Here is a 15,055-nt window from a genome sequence, read left to right as displayed (position 1 = left end):
GTTACCCGACCAGAATGGTAAGTAATGCTTTTAGGAAGATAATCACTCTTTGATGGCAAGAATCAGTTGTTCAGCTTACATTCTGCTACCAAAAATGGAATCTGATGCTCACTCAAAAGAAACGAGTAGGCCAAATTGGATGTACTGTTAACATGACCGTAAAAATGGCATTGCTAGCTGGCAAATTTAAGTAAATAATCTCTTTCATACTTTCTCAGTCTGCAAGTTCTTGCTGCCCACGACTGAAAACCCAACCTGGAATATGAAAGTCAGTGTACTTCCTGTCTCTTGCCTTTTCTCCTAGTAATAACCAAATTCTGAATATAGAATATTCGTGTTGGTGTATGAGCCATAAAATCCTGCTCGCTCTCCCAGTATCTCAATTAATTCTTCACTGCTAACAGTAATGAATTTTAGGTAAAACACTCTGAGTACATACAGTGAGCAAATCTGAGTAATAACTAGAGATATAACATTTCTGAAAACTTAGAAGAAGGCAAGGAAAAGAGGTTTTTTTTCTGTTCTTAGGGTGAAGGGGGACACAAATTAAGGGAAAAATAAAAATATTTGCTATAGTTACTTATCAAAACTAAACTTTCATTCTTTAAGAATGAGAAATATATTATGTGCAGTTTAGCTAGCACATAGCAGTACCTTCTGTGTATATTTATAAAAGCATAAATTTTCACATGCTACAGAAATTGGAGTATTCTGAAGCAGACAAGAAGCTAAGAGGAGTCAGAGGTTGTGTTGTACAAAGGCCTTGCCGCTATGTTGTAGGAGCAGTATGTGTGACCGATTCCCAGATTACACTCTTGGACAAAATACCTCAATACGTTCTGTTTTCTATAACATTTGAAAGTACTTTTCCATAGTCCGAAGTGTGCTGCTTGTTTAATAACCCAGTCAAATATTGTAACAATGCTAGCATCACTAACACTACTACCTTTTAATCTTGGATCTAAGAGGTTTGCAGCAAAATTCTTTTCATCTATCAATTAAGTCCTTCTCTTGTACTTCCCTGACTTGTGAGTGGAGAGCCACTTAAAATCAACTGTTTTTGAGCAACTGTCTTGGCTGTAAGTTGAGGAATGTCTGACAAAAGTGCTTAGTCTGATTCAGATACTGTGATTGCAGAAATGATTAGCTGTAGCGTCTTCAGAGTTCTGCAGGTGAACCTAGAAATTATCCTCATGTACAGTGTAGTGTACATTTTAACTACTTCAAGATCTTCGGTTATCACTGTTCCTTGAAGAGCTCTTCTTTGTTTTAATAAACTTTCAGATGGCATCTCTATAGTTCCCCATCTTGTTTTGCTAGAAATTTTACCATTTTATTCTTACCATGCTTTCCTTGCTTCATCAAAGACTGCAGCTACAATATGCATCGTTTTCACATACTTTAGAACTTCCTTTTGCTGTTTGGGGATCTTTTTGAGTGTTCCACTTCATGAAATCATTAAGAAGCAGTTTTACGCCACAAGAAATACCACCTACTCCAGTAATATATAGATATTTGTTATGATGTCCCATGCTGCTTTCATATTGTTGGCATTGTCAGTCAATCAGAGCAAATACTTTCCCACTTCCAATTTTCTCTAGTACCGCCCATATTTCACTACTAATATACTCTGCAGCATGTCTTTTTTTCATGCCTGCTTCCCCTCCGCCCCCCCAAAAAACCAAACATACACACACAAAAAAAATCTGGTTGACATGTTATCACAAAGTTTGATTCCTTCTGCCAGGCGAAGTGTTCCATTGATATTTTGTTCTTATACAGTTTATATTACACAGTCATATTCTGACTGTAGAAGAGGCTTGCTCAAAGAACATCTGCTGGTTAACAGGTATGATTTCTTTAGTAGTTTAAATGCTGCCTGCCAATAACTGTTTTCAGTTACTGATAATGGCATACCAAAAGCACATATCGCTCTTGCCAGAGCTTAGTCAAATTTTTATTATCAGGTTTCATCTTGTCTATAAATGAAGTGGTTATTGGGAGTCTTTTGGATATAGTTGGTTGAGATGAGATGTTTTCCTGATGATTGATTGAAGAGTTGAACTTGTACAACACTTCCAGATGGTGGTGATGTAGAAGCAGGAGGACTTCTGGATTGAGAACATTTTGTTGCAAGTACAATCACTGTCAGTGTCACCTCCCGCATGCTCTTCTTCATGATGGTCATTTCCACTCATGATGAATTTTTTAATGTCTGCAGGACATTTCATACATGCAAAGATGTTTTTGGTCATCCTGGTAATATTTGGAAATGCATAGTTCCATTGGCAGTGCTTACAAAATACAGATTCTTTTTTGTTTGAATAACTTGATGTGGAAACGATTCCTGCCATATGTGAGAAGACAGTCACACTATTTTTGCTGAGGGAGGAGAAAAAAATAAGAGCTCCTCCATACTGGTTGCAGTTGGTTCCTGCTGTGGGTCTAGGGGGACTCAGAGGAGGATCTACTCTTGCCCTCAAGATTCTCCTCTAGTGCCCTGCAGGTGCACACCTCTTGCTATCTGCCTCATGACTACGGTTGCCAGCGAGGCAGCAGACTGTTTATTTCCCTGCAGGACTGATGTCTCTGGCATGAGTGGGCTGCTCACCAAGGTCAGTCAGGAGCAGCTTTAGGGTAGCAGCTGCTTCATTTCCAGAACAGAGGTCATCAGAGGTTGGCAGGAAGCAATCCACAAGAGAGAGCCCTGTACTCTCCTGTTATCTAGTAAAAATGGCAGTGCACTCTACTGACTGGGGGCTGTAATATGCCCCAGAGCTTACATCAGTGTATATATGTGCAGAAACATTAAAATTATGGAGTTGGTGCAGTTACCAAAACATTCACATAGCAGTAGCATACCTACTGGGACCCAGGAATATAACAGTGGACACTCTCACATTCTCACAGGATCATAAATGGGAAGTGGCCCCAAGAGTGCCCCACAACATCTTCTGTTGGGGGGACCCCAGCCATAGATCTGTTTGCTACTGATGGCAACAAGAAATGTATCTGGTACTGCTCCGGAGCCAGACTGGGAAGACAATCATTAGGGGAACATGTTCCTCTTTCAATGGAGTAAAGAGCTACTATATGCCTTCTTTCCGTTTCCATTCATGGCAAATGTCCCTCTCAAAATAGAGAGGGGGAGCAAAAGTCATACGTAGAGCTCTCACATGGCTGAGATAAATATGGGACCTGTACCTGACACAGCATGGTGCTCATCAATTACTCTTCAGTACCCTCCTCATCCCCTCTCTCAGGATGCCTGGCAGATCAATCATCCTAACTTACAGGTTCTCCGACCCAAGGCTTGTCTCCTTGATGGTTCCAACACACAGAGAATTCCTACTCTGAGGAGGTGAAAGAAGTATTATATAGTAGAAAACCAACAACATGTCACACTTGCGTGGAAAAGACTCCACATCTGGTGTACTTCGAAACAAACAACCCTGACATCTTCCCTCCCATTAATACTAAATTACATCTGACACCTCAAAAAGATGGGACTATTTCTTAGCTTGTTAAAGGTACACTTTGTGGCTATAACTGTCTTCCACCAGCAGATAGACGGATATTCAGTATTTGCACACCTGTCAACGACGAGGTTCCTCAAAGATATGAGTAACCTTTACCAACAAATCAGATATTCCCCACTAACGTGGGACCTTAATTAGTCCTCAGGAGCCTAACCTTTTGAATCCATGGCCGCATGCTCCCTTGTGCATGTGTTCATGAAGACAGGTTTCCTAGTAGCCATCATCTCTAATGGCACACCCTCCTTTCACTATTTTCTTTAAGGACAAAGTCACACTGAGACCACACCCAAGGTTCCTCCCCAGAGTAGCCTCATCTTTCCATATGAACCAGTGTATTCATCTTCCAACCTTCATCCCAAAGTCTCTCTGTTGTTGTGGTGAGGCAATACTGCATATGCTGGATGTCAGAAGAGCCTTGGCATTCTACGTGGACAGGACAAAGGAATTTAGGAAATCACGTGAGCTGTTCTTCTCAATTGCAGACAGAGCCAATGACTGCAATATCATCTCAAAGTCTCTTAAACTGGGTTTTGAACTGCATTAACCAGTGCTCTCATGCCTATAATCTGCAACCTCCATCTGGTACACACTCCATACATGCTTGCTGACAGCAGAGAAGTGGTGAGGCTCAGGAATCTTGGATTCATTCCAGGCACTGGAGAAATGGTCTAGCAGTCTTACTCCTTGTGCTTGGTCCTGTCCCTTACAAGCTTGACTTCTGGTCTATTCCTCTCAGACCTGTCTCTTACCACCCCCTGCTTCTTATCCCAGTCTCCTTGCACGGCCAGTCTTAGTCTCCCCCCAAGATGCCCAGTCTCCCTTCCTGGTCTCCAAGCCTATCTCTGTACCCAGCCAGTCCCAGATCCGACTCCAGCCCCTTGCTTGAGCTGTCTCCCTTACCTCAACCTGTACTCCTCATGGTTTTCCTCCAGTTCCCCTCTCCCTGTGCTCCCTAGGCTCCTTGTCTCATTCTACTCCCTTCACCAAGTCCATCTGTTACCTGCCTGCATTTGAACTGAGTAACTTCCTCCTTAATGTTGCCAGGGTCCAGCATGGTGGAATGGAGACCAGAGGCAAGATAGTCTCCCTGCTCTAAGTTCTGGTGTCTGGACTCAGACCTTGTATAGTGGCTGCAGCCACTAAGAGTAGCACTTGTCAGGAAAATCCTGCTTAGCCCCTAGTCTTGAATATGCCCAGTGTGGACAGAATCTCTTCTGAGGTTTTAGCTGTTAAACTCTGTCTCTATTCAGCTCCAGCTTTTCAGACTAAGGTTATCCAATTTTGAGCGGATTCTCACATATATGGTTTTTGCCATCCCCCTGATACAAAGGCCACCGCCTACCAGATTTCAAGTCCCAGCTCCAGAGCCTGGAGTTGCTATAGCATTTGGAAGAAAAGATCTCAAGAATTTAATACGGTCAAAACAACATATTTTTCCCTAATCTCATTATTGGAAGGAGCTGAACCATTTTGGCTGAAATTTGTAAAACTTACCTTGAACAGTTGAAGTTTGACAAAGTTATAAGTAACTGAAAGGAGGGTCTTTTACCTGAGAGTATCAGGCAACCTTAATAGACTGCAGAGCCTATAATGTTGTATATAAAACTTGCTTGTTTTTCTTACTTTCCTGTTGTTCTTACCATGCTGTAGTTCTACAAAGGCAAATAGTCTTTTTAAAAAATGTCTGGTAAATTGATTTAAAGGCAAACTTTATATTTTGTGTGAAAGGCTTGGATTTGAGTACAACTTCTGGTTCATATTTTTTTCCTTCAATTACAGGTATGATTTTTTTATTGTGAGTCAGGCTGTGAGAAGTGGTAGTGTTTCACCAACCCACTACAATGTAATCTATGACAACAGTGCATTGAAACCAGATCATATGCAACGTTTAACTTACAAGCTATGCCACATGTACTATAACTGGCCAGTAAGTATCTGCTTCTGCAATACATAAGTGCAAAACAAAAAAAAAATTATGCTTTTTTCCTATTCAGGGGTGGTATTCTGAGTATATCATGTAAATAGACCTTATTTTGGGGTTAAGGCTGCAAATCTTTGGAAGAGGGGAAACTATGAATAAACTGCATATTGAATATGCGTAAGAGTTTTTGCTTGCAGATCAATGACCTGGGTATTATTTGGCCTTAAGCGTAAAGAGCTCATGCACCCATAAAGATTTAAAGTGATTTAAGCTGCCTTGCTCAGCTGCTGCCTCTAGCCTAAACATTCTAGTCTTTACAAGTCTGTGCATGATCATATAGTCTCTCATTGGAAAAATGTTTTAACTCTGTGCTCCAGAGAACTTAAATACTACTGGATTATGCTTACTAATCTATAGAATTTCAGACTTTGAGGGTGCAGGAAGGGTGCTGGGAAGGGACAGCAGTGCAATCTTGTTTCCTCTTCGGATTGCCTTAGGACCTCTTTCCCCATATTTGGCTGGCTGGTTTGTCTTGGTGGGATAAGGACTCTGGCTCGATTCTGAGAACTTAGTACTCACTGGATCTTTCTTGACATGTTCAGATACCAGTGCAGGACTTACAAAATCAGACCTTTGCCTCCAGCAGTGTGCACTTGTTTCCTTTTTCTTTGTGTGAGCTTTGAAATACAGTGGGAAACTAAATGAAAGAAAAACCTAATTCATTTAAGGTTGTACAGTTAAAACCAAGCTTGGGAACTGCAGAAATTAAGAGTCATATGATAGTGCAAGCTCAGCCATAGTAGAGTAGTGTTCTTTTGTTAACTTGCACTTTACATATATCTGTTTATAATCTGAAAAGTGACTCAGGGTTCTGCTCTCTGGTTTCAGAGACCTGATGGGGTTTTGCTTTCCATCTTTAAACTCCCAAGCTTTTTTCAAATCCTTCATTTTAGACATATTGCCCCTAAACAAGACCTACATTCTCTGTTCCATAGTCTGAACTCTTAATGAAAAAATGAAAATAGCATTTAGTTCCCATACCCCCAGCTTTTTGTTAGCTAGGTAAATCTCCAAAACAGCTCCTGAGTTGGACCCTGATAGAGGAAGGATGTTCATTTCCAATACACTAATGGTTTTTGGCTACCAGACTTTTTTTCTTTTGGCTGAAGCTGTGCCTAGGGTGACCAGATGTTCCAATTTTATAGGGACAGTCTCGATTTTTGGGTCTTTTTCTTAAATTGGCTCCTATTACCCCCCCTCCCCCACCTCCTGTCTGGATTTTTCACACTTGCTGTTTGGTCACTCTAGCTGTGCACTACACTAACTTGAGAACAGATGGGCAAGACTCATCTCTGCCAGTGAAGTTCCACTTTACACCATGGTATTTCCACAACCTGGGCTGAGAAGGCAGAGGCCCTCACAGTAGAAATCTGTAAGGCAACTTCCATGAATCTTGCATCACTATTCAGTTATCTGCTACCAAGTTGATATGGGTAGTACAGAAAAACTTAGCTCTTAAAGCTTCTTATTCAGTAAAATTGCCATCTCTCATGGGTCTGCTCACTGCCTTTGTTCTCTGGAAACTTGTACAGGATGAGCAATGGAACAGAAGGGGGAAATTACATTCTGATCATTCAGCTTGTTGAAGTTTGTCCCCCTCTTGCATCCTTCCCTTGTCTTCTATTATGAGAAGGAGTTGGGTTTAAAGCAAACAAGGGCTGGCTAATGGGGTCTTAAGCAGGGTGGGAGGAGGGACTCAACCAACTGAATCTGCTGATTAATTTTTTTTCCCAACTGTAACGGCACCTTTCAGTGCATTATGTAATTTAAAATATACAGAATGTACGAATGTGTATGTATGCAATTTCTGACTTTGACTTGAATGGTACAACCTCAGTATTGAATTAATGTGACTTACATTTATGAAATGCATGGCAGGCAATCTGAAACAAGCACTTCTGTGTGGATCTTTTTACATATGCAAAAGTATATAACTATATGTGTACACAATTTTATTTGTATTATACAGTATATTTGACAATAAGGGAAAAACAAATGTCATGAATACAAACTTTTGAATTTCAGATTTTTGTTAGAATTTAGCTTTTATGTGTTATTTGTTAAATGGCTTTCTTCTTCTGTAGGGTGTTATCAGAGTGCCAGCACCTTGCCAATATGCCCATAAACTGGCTTTTCTTGTGGGTCAGAGCATTCACAGAGAACCGAATCTGTCACTCTCAGACCGTTTATACTACCTTTGAGCTACAGAAGTGGATACAGTGAAGTTTGTGGGACTTTTTGTGGTACTGTTTTTTTCTTCCTTTCTTACTGAAGTTGTAGTTTTCTACAAAACTTTGATGCAAAAATAGTAAATTTGGATGAGGAAAATGCATAACTTTGCACAAAGATCATGTTTTTTTTCTACAATGAAAATAACAATTATAGCATAAAAAGGCAATTCTGAGTAAGTTCAGCTACCTTTTAAACTGACAAAGCAAAGCTAATATTTTCCTACAGGCTACTTGCTGATTTAATAGCATTTTCCATGTGTATGGCTTTTTTTTTTTTTTTTTTTTTTTTTTTAAAGGGGAACTACACACATCACAGTTTCTCTTATGGGAATCTGTGCTTATATGTACTTCATGATTGAATACACTAAACATAAGTTGCATTAAGCTAAAGCAGACTTCTTTGGTTCCTGTACTAATTGTTGACTTCTTAAAGCTAGATATGGCTATCAACTATATTGAAAAAGGGCAACCTGTTGACCCTTGAATTTTGCATGCCAGCTGTCTCCTAAAAAAGTATAGGCATTGTTCTTAGTTATCAAGGCTCTTTTTTGTGATGTTTCTTCCAGACACTGTAAGCATGATGAAATGTCACTGTACTTCTCATTCCGATTTTCCTCTTGCATACACCAATAAAGTTAAAATATTAACTGCCCTATACTAGTTTCTTGCCAGTCTTTGCAGCTGGAAAACACAGGCTTAACCAGTTACACCTAATCTTCAAACAGAGGTGCTCTAATGGACAGTGAAAATAAAGTAATGTTATTGATTAGTTAGACAGTAGATGTTAGAAACAAAAAATACATATTTGAAATGGAGTGGATGACCAGCAGGAGCAAGACTGGTTCCCACTTGTTGGCCCAGGCTACTTTGAAGTCTCATTGATGGGGCTTTGCGAACTGGTGGAACAGATAGTCAATGTTTTCCATGTGCATAGAGATAAAATATGCATGAAGATATAGATGGGGCCCTCAAATGTTCCATACTATTTAGCCCAATTATCCAGTTCTTAATTTCTTCTCACTACTTCCGGTTACTCCTTTATGTGATCCGAAGTAACTTCTAACTATTGCAGAAATAACTTCTGCAGCAGTTTCATTTTTTCGTGCTCATTGACTAGCACTCTGGGTTGCTGTGCTAATACAATATGGACATATGAAAACTGTAAGACATCTCAAGTATTTCCATAACTAGCTTAAAATTTAAACTAAGTTGTATAAATTCTGACATGAAGTAAAGTACGTTAGCTTAGAACCACAAGAATCCTCCTTGTATTATTTTTTTCAGGTTCTTCCTGTGGACTTACATAAAGTATCACCAAGCAAAATCATAGTAGCTTACTTATGTTGATATCTTTTGGATTAGACAAACTGTTTTATTAGAAAGGTACATTTGTTTAAATATAAGATCATTGTAGTAATTAGAACCAACGTAAATTGTGAAAGTTCTTCCTTTCTCTTGATGATAAATTTCAATAAAGTTTTTTGTTTAAAATATTGCATTTGTTTGCTCATATTACTTTTATATACAAATATACTTTAAATCATATAAGAAGCCAGCCTTTTAGATGCTACGGGGCCTTCACACAGGAGAGCATCTTCTAACATTTAGTACAGCATCTATCTGTGCATATCCCCTTGTTTAAAGCACAGATTTGTTGCTTAAAATCTGATGGTTTTGGAAAATGGCCTAAACTAAAATGACACCTTACCCATAATCTGCTGTATTCAATCATATCTGCTTATTTTAGTAATAAAACAAGTTTTTACCGCAAGCCTTTCAGTGCCTATATAGATAAGTAGATTGGTATATCCTAGTCCTCATTTGTGTATTAATCCAAGTTGAATTTGCAGGTCCGGGATGGGAGTGAGGAAGGGTGTTAGAAAAAATATTTAGACTGAGCAAATGCAGTTTGCTATATTGAGTATAGATGATCTGGATATTATTTGAATACCCACAATGTCAAGTTTTAGAGTTGCATTTGGAGTAGAATTTTGCTTGAGATCAGAATTTCATTGTATATATTGCAACCAGTACTGGTGTAGTGCAAAATTGCACTTTATCTGTTGAGTACATATAATAATTTAAGAGTAAAGCCATTATAGACATTTTGTAATGTTTGAGTTTTGAGATAAGTTACAACATCCCCATAATGGCTTTTACTTGTAACTCTTAAGTTTTTATTGTATTTTTGGTCTGAAAACATCCTGGCTGCTTGATTAAAAATTTAATGCATGGACACTTAACATTATCTTTGATACAACTTAATCTACACACTACTAGAAATAGACCAAAACGCAAATCAAAGTTAAATTTTTAACTTCTGGGGCTAGATTCAACAGTTCATTCTGGCCTTTCCCCATCCTAACAAACAAGATTACATCCAACAAGCAGAAGTAGTCAGGGAAATGGAGTAAAGAGCACTCCTTTTGTGGGCAACACGTAGCTAATAATGGGTAGTAAAGAATGGTATGTTCAGGAGGTGCGGTGAAATACAAAAAAGGGTGATGTTCCTAGTTATACTCATTAAATATTTTGGGGGGGAGGTAGGCATTTGTCTCTTCATAAACCTACAACCATCTATAGGTAATTCTCCTGTACGTTTTGCAATGGAAGTTGTTCTGAAATTGGAAGTTGTTCTGATGATTGAGTTACAAATTGTAGATGATCTCAGGTTGAGTGTCAGTAGAATTACCCGTTCTTTGAACCAAATCACAGGCACTGTTAAAGATTAACATTTTAGTTTAGAGCTTGGTCTGTGTATCTGAACTTGGACAGATATTCATTCTTCCTAACTTGGTCTGTTGGCTTGTTAATGGTAAACAAATTAAAGCATCACAGTTTGAACTGCAAACTGAGAAATTTTAGAACCCAAGAGACCACTTAAGTATCCACATTACTTTAAATGTAGAGTAGCAATATGCATATTGAATTGAACACTTCCACTGTTTAAGAATGCACCATGTAAATAGTACCCAAAAAGCAGAACTATACATAATATTGAAGTGTACAGGTACTGTCTACCCAGTTGTTCTGAACATCGGGGAACTGACTCTGGCATGGAAACATAGGAATTTGCTTCCCCAACAAACTCTACTGAGTAAGGTGCAGCTTTTTTTACTGAGGTGGAAAGGCTAATATGAAATGGAGGGTCTGGAAGGAGTCTTCATCATTGAACAGTGTTAAGTGATAGAAATTATATATAAGCACAAATGTCTTGTACTAGGATTTTTTAAAAAAAGTCTAATCTAATGTTACAGCTATATTGTCACTGCAAGAAATCTGTCAACTAACTGATTTTCTTTTCAGTCAATTCAGTTTTGGATAGTGAGCTAGAAATTACTTAAATAGCTTGGTTTTATCATGTGTTTTAGTACAGGGCAAAAAGCTGCTACATGGAGTTTCCCTGTGCTTCATCTCGTCTCAGCACAATGAATTATCTCCTGCTGGTTCCCCGCTTCTCGGTGGTGGTCACTATAGGTTCCTTTATGGAGCTTGACTCCTGTATGCTTAGGATCTTCTCTTCCAGATATCTGGAAGCAGCTAGTTGAAGTTCTTTACCTGAAAATTTATTCTCTGCATCTGCATTGCTGTACACTTGTCTGAATACCTTAACCATGTTGCGATACATACAGCCTGCCATCAGTTGGTGTAACCTTTGATGCCATGCTTCGCTTTTTTTTTTTTAAAGTAGGGGAAGGCTAGCACAGTGACTATTTGAAGTAACAAACATACAGAACAAACAGCATTCTACAAAATATCAAATTTATTTATATAAAATATTTTACACATGAATAACTGTACACATGCACACGCCCACACAATACTTTACCACAAATTTAGGCCAGTAATTTTCTTTAATTTCATAAATCTAGCACACAGTAGTATCTTACAGTAATTTACATTATAATTCTTTGAAGACACAATGGGGAAAGCTTTGATCATTTATAAACCTTCCATAAATTACAAAAGAAAGGCAATCTGAAAAGTATGTATAAACAGTAAAAACAATTTACAAATGGACAAGAATTACAAAATAGTAACTGGCAATGTCTGCCAGCAAGATTGTTTTACTCAAGAAGCCAATATTAGAATTAGTGTTTTGAAAGATTTGTACTGTAGTGGTAGAGCCTTTTAACTAGTCACAGCTTGTGTGTATAACATACGTCTTTCATTGCTGCACCTAGTACATGCATTTTTATCTTGATTCTGACATCAATAACATGAAAAATGATTTTTAACTTAAAACTGCACTTCCACAAGAGAGAACACTTGGGGAGCAAAGATTATTGTTTTCTGGCTGTTTAGAATACTGAAACTTTCACATGAGTGCCAGGAGCTATAAAACAAGATTTTGAATTATTAACACTGTATGCATTCTCTGGATAGTTTAGACGCTACCTTACATTAGTATATTGAATGTTTGCTAAAGGAACTCCTACAAATGTTTAAAAATGCATCCTGCACAACATTTTCAGCCTCCCAAAAATTACATCAGACATTAAATGGAGTCAGTAGCACATTACTTGATCTTAAACTACCATGTCTGTGAGGTTGAAAAGACATTTGAATACACAGTACATACAAAGTATACGCTGTATATTTAGACAGTACGAATCATTGTGTATTAATAAGGCAAAACATCAAGGCTGAGTAAACTAGGAGTTTCAAGACCATTTTTGTTTAAGATAAATGTTAGGCTAGTTTGGGGTGAGCATTTTTGAAGAGGGCTCAAATAAGATTTTACTGCTTCCCCCAACGTTAAAGGAGAATAAAGGCAGAGATTTATCCAATAGAGTTAGAGGTGTGGAGGTGCCTTGAAACAAAAAGATGATATCCTTCTAGTCTTAATTCCCCAAAATGGTTTTTGAAGAAAAACAGATATTGACAACATTGCTTTTTAGTAGCAACAAATCCACTTCTTTTTTTCTTGCTGTTTTGATCAAACAAGTCACATGATTCTCTGATGATTAGAAAGAGTTAAAAATGCCAAGGTTCTGTAAAGATGTACTTTATAGTCATGAAAGCCCTAGTTTGAAGTTTTTTGTTCTTTTGTTTTGTTTTCTTAAAAAAAACATAGCTTGGAAGCTTTACAAGTTGTCCAGAAGTAAATGAATTATTTCACTGCACCCAGCTTTTTCAGCAGTTTCTTGCCTTTGGAAAGCAGCCCCTTTTTCTTTTTCGAGGACATTTCCCTGCCTCTCCCGGGACTACCAGAACCCATAGATGACGTAGGTGACCCAGAATGGAGATGGACTGTGGGAGATGGTGCTCTCCTTGATGTACCTGTATTCTCAGGAGGAACCTATTAGGTATATTATTATAGTTTATTGAATGTTTGAAAGCACTCATCATCAAGAAAGTTGGTAACAATTTTTGTACCATTACCCACTTGAAAAAAAAGGACTGGCTCAATTCTTTCAATAGTTTTAAGTATGCCATAGGGAAATACAGACAATACATAAATACAGCTTCCCACAACTAACACTGTGAGCAAAGGGATAGACAGCAAAAAAAAATACACACTTCAGTGGATCTTCAAGTTTTTTGAACAGCGCTGAAGACTCTTATTTTGCCATTGTTTTGGCTGAAAACACAAATTTTGTCCTTCAGCACTCTTAAGAGTACACGAATGAAGAGGGTCATTTATAGCTAGGGAATTATATTTATATAATTAAACAGCAGAGTGGATTATATACTATAGGTCCATCTATATACACCAAACAGTTTCCAGAAGGAATTACTGTGTGTGCAAACGGTCTATGATCACTTAAAATTTTGATGTCCTTTGAACACGTTTTCTTAAAACAGGTTAGCATACTGTATATACGTATTTAAGAAGATGGCACACTGGTTGAAAGAAAAAAAAAAAGCTAAAATGAACCTTAATTGCAATCAAAGAAAGCTTGAAGACCCTGATTGCTTGGTGTGTGCTGCAGCTATGATTGCCAGGTGAAGATAAACCCTTGTTGTACAATACTTAAACCATGACAGCATTCGTAAATATTTTAAACAAAGCTATTTTAATCATCAAAAAGCACTTGAATGAAACTACTATAACTATTTATATTCTTCTTGCAACTACTGTGCCCTGCTGACAAAATGTGGTACTGTATGTTGTAAGCTGATACTGTGTAGTATAAACCATGCCTCAGGGATCCCTATTATCTTTAATTCCAGTTAAGACAACATTAATACATTAGCAGTTTGCGGTCTTATTGTGCAACAGTTTATTAAGCAAAGGGACTTCAAGCCTACTTTGATTTTTAATCAAGGTCTAATTCTAATGAAAAACAACTTGGTAAAGCACCCCCAACGTACACCTGAAGATACCATATATTTAGTCTAATGCATTCATTGGATGAGCTGCATGTTTCATAGTGACACATTTTTATTGCATTGGTAAACCAAACCACTGCTAAAGTGTTTCATAAGCATTTGCACTGATACGGACAGTCCTAGTAAATTGTGGCATATGTGTGTGTGCATGATTTCAGAATTACTGAATGGCTATAGTCATAGTAAACTGTGGTACACTTGATTGTGAGAAACAGATTTTAAGGCAGACAGTTTAAGCAGATATTTGCGATTGCATTTCAGAACTATATACCTCTGTAAACTTCTGTACTTATCTGCTTACAACTCACTTGCTTATTATTTAAGGGTTGGTGGTGTGCTTTTTTTCCTGTAGTTTGTGTATCTCAGGTTGGTTAACAATGCAATATGCAGCTTTTGTCTGTAGCACAATTAGACATTGAACACTTCTTTTGATGTAAACAGAAACATTTAGCTCATGGAGAAATATGTTCCAAATGCTGACCTTCATAAAGTTGACCCTAATTAGATGGGGGGAAAAAAACCCTTAATAGCCATGTCAAAGGATTTCTTTGTCTCATGCAAACACTGACTTACAAGTACATATAGTAAATGTCTGTATCCTGTTACTTTGGGGCCATTGATTTTGGAGACATATTTCTTTTTTTCCACAGTTAAGTTTCAAGACTGTTGCATTAGATATTGTCAAGTGGCTTTAACTGATATTTTTATTGGTATCTTCAGTTGCTCACTTACGTGAAGGCTACATTGCCTTATTAAGGTGTGAAATGAACACTCTTCTTCTGTTTCCAAGCAGATGAGCAAAAAAATAAAAATATATATAAAATATATAATATATAAAAATATTGCAGTGATGAAACAAAACAAAAATGAAATACTCTGTACATGAATAATCTTTCATAAAGTGGAAGGTTTGGGCAGTTAACTATTGTTAGTAGGACTAAAATCTTAAAAGGGTTAACATTCTTGTT

The 15,055-nt window shown here is 37.8% G+C and overlaps 2 protein-coding genes across 11 annotated transcripts in view; one reads left to right on the top strand and one right to left on the bottom strand.

Moving 5' to 3' along the window:
• The window catches only part of PIWIL1 (piwi like RNA-mediated gene silencing 1), a 58,928-nt gene that overhangs the window by 43,497 nt on the left and 376 nt on the right, over nt 1-15,055 (top strand). For 2 of the 4 annotated variants that reach the window (XM_050923505.1, XM_050923504.1), the window contains exons 20-22: nt 1-17; nt 5,319-5,466; nt 7,605-9,173. The exon at nt 1-17 is cut by the window's left edge and continues 109 nt beyond it. In XM_050923505.1, coding sequence (XP_050779462.1) covers nt 1-17; nt 5,319-5,466; nt 7,605-7,721 — 282 coding nt within the window. In that variant the 3' untranslated portion in view covers nt 7,722-9,173. Of the gene's footprint in view, nt 18-5,318; nt 5,467-7,604; nt 9,174-15,055 lie in introns of those variants that run through there. The other 2 variants (XM_050923507.1, XM_050923508.1) reach the window with 2 other exon arrangements.
• RIMBP2 (RIMS binding protein 2) overlaps nt 11,497-15,055 on the bottom strand; it is a 349,201-nt gene continuing 345,642 nt past the window's right edge. For 5 of the 7 annotated variants that reach the window (XM_050923458.1, XM_050923459.1, XM_050923460.1 and 2 more), the window contains one exon: nt 11,497-13,053. In XM_050923458.1, coding sequence (XP_050779415.1) covers nt 12,865-13,053 — 189 coding nt within the window. In that variant the 3' untranslated portion in view covers nt 11,497-12,864. Of the gene's footprint in view, nt 14,867-15,055 lie in introns of all 7 variants that reach the window. The other 2 variants (XM_050923463.1, XM_050923464.1) reach the window with 1 other exon arrangement.

This window comes from Gopherus flavomarginatus, chromosome 15 (assembly GCF_025201925.1).
Source record: "Gopherus flavomarginatus isolate rGopFla2 chromosome 15, rGopFla2.mat.asm, whole genome shotgun sequence".
In the NCBI taxonomy this organism is placed as follows: domain Eukaryota; kingdom Metazoa; phylum Chordata; order Testudines; family Testudinidae; genus Gopherus; species Gopherus flavomarginatus.
Note: the sequence above shows the minus strand (reverse complement) of the source record. Positions and strands in the feature narration are given on the sequence as shown.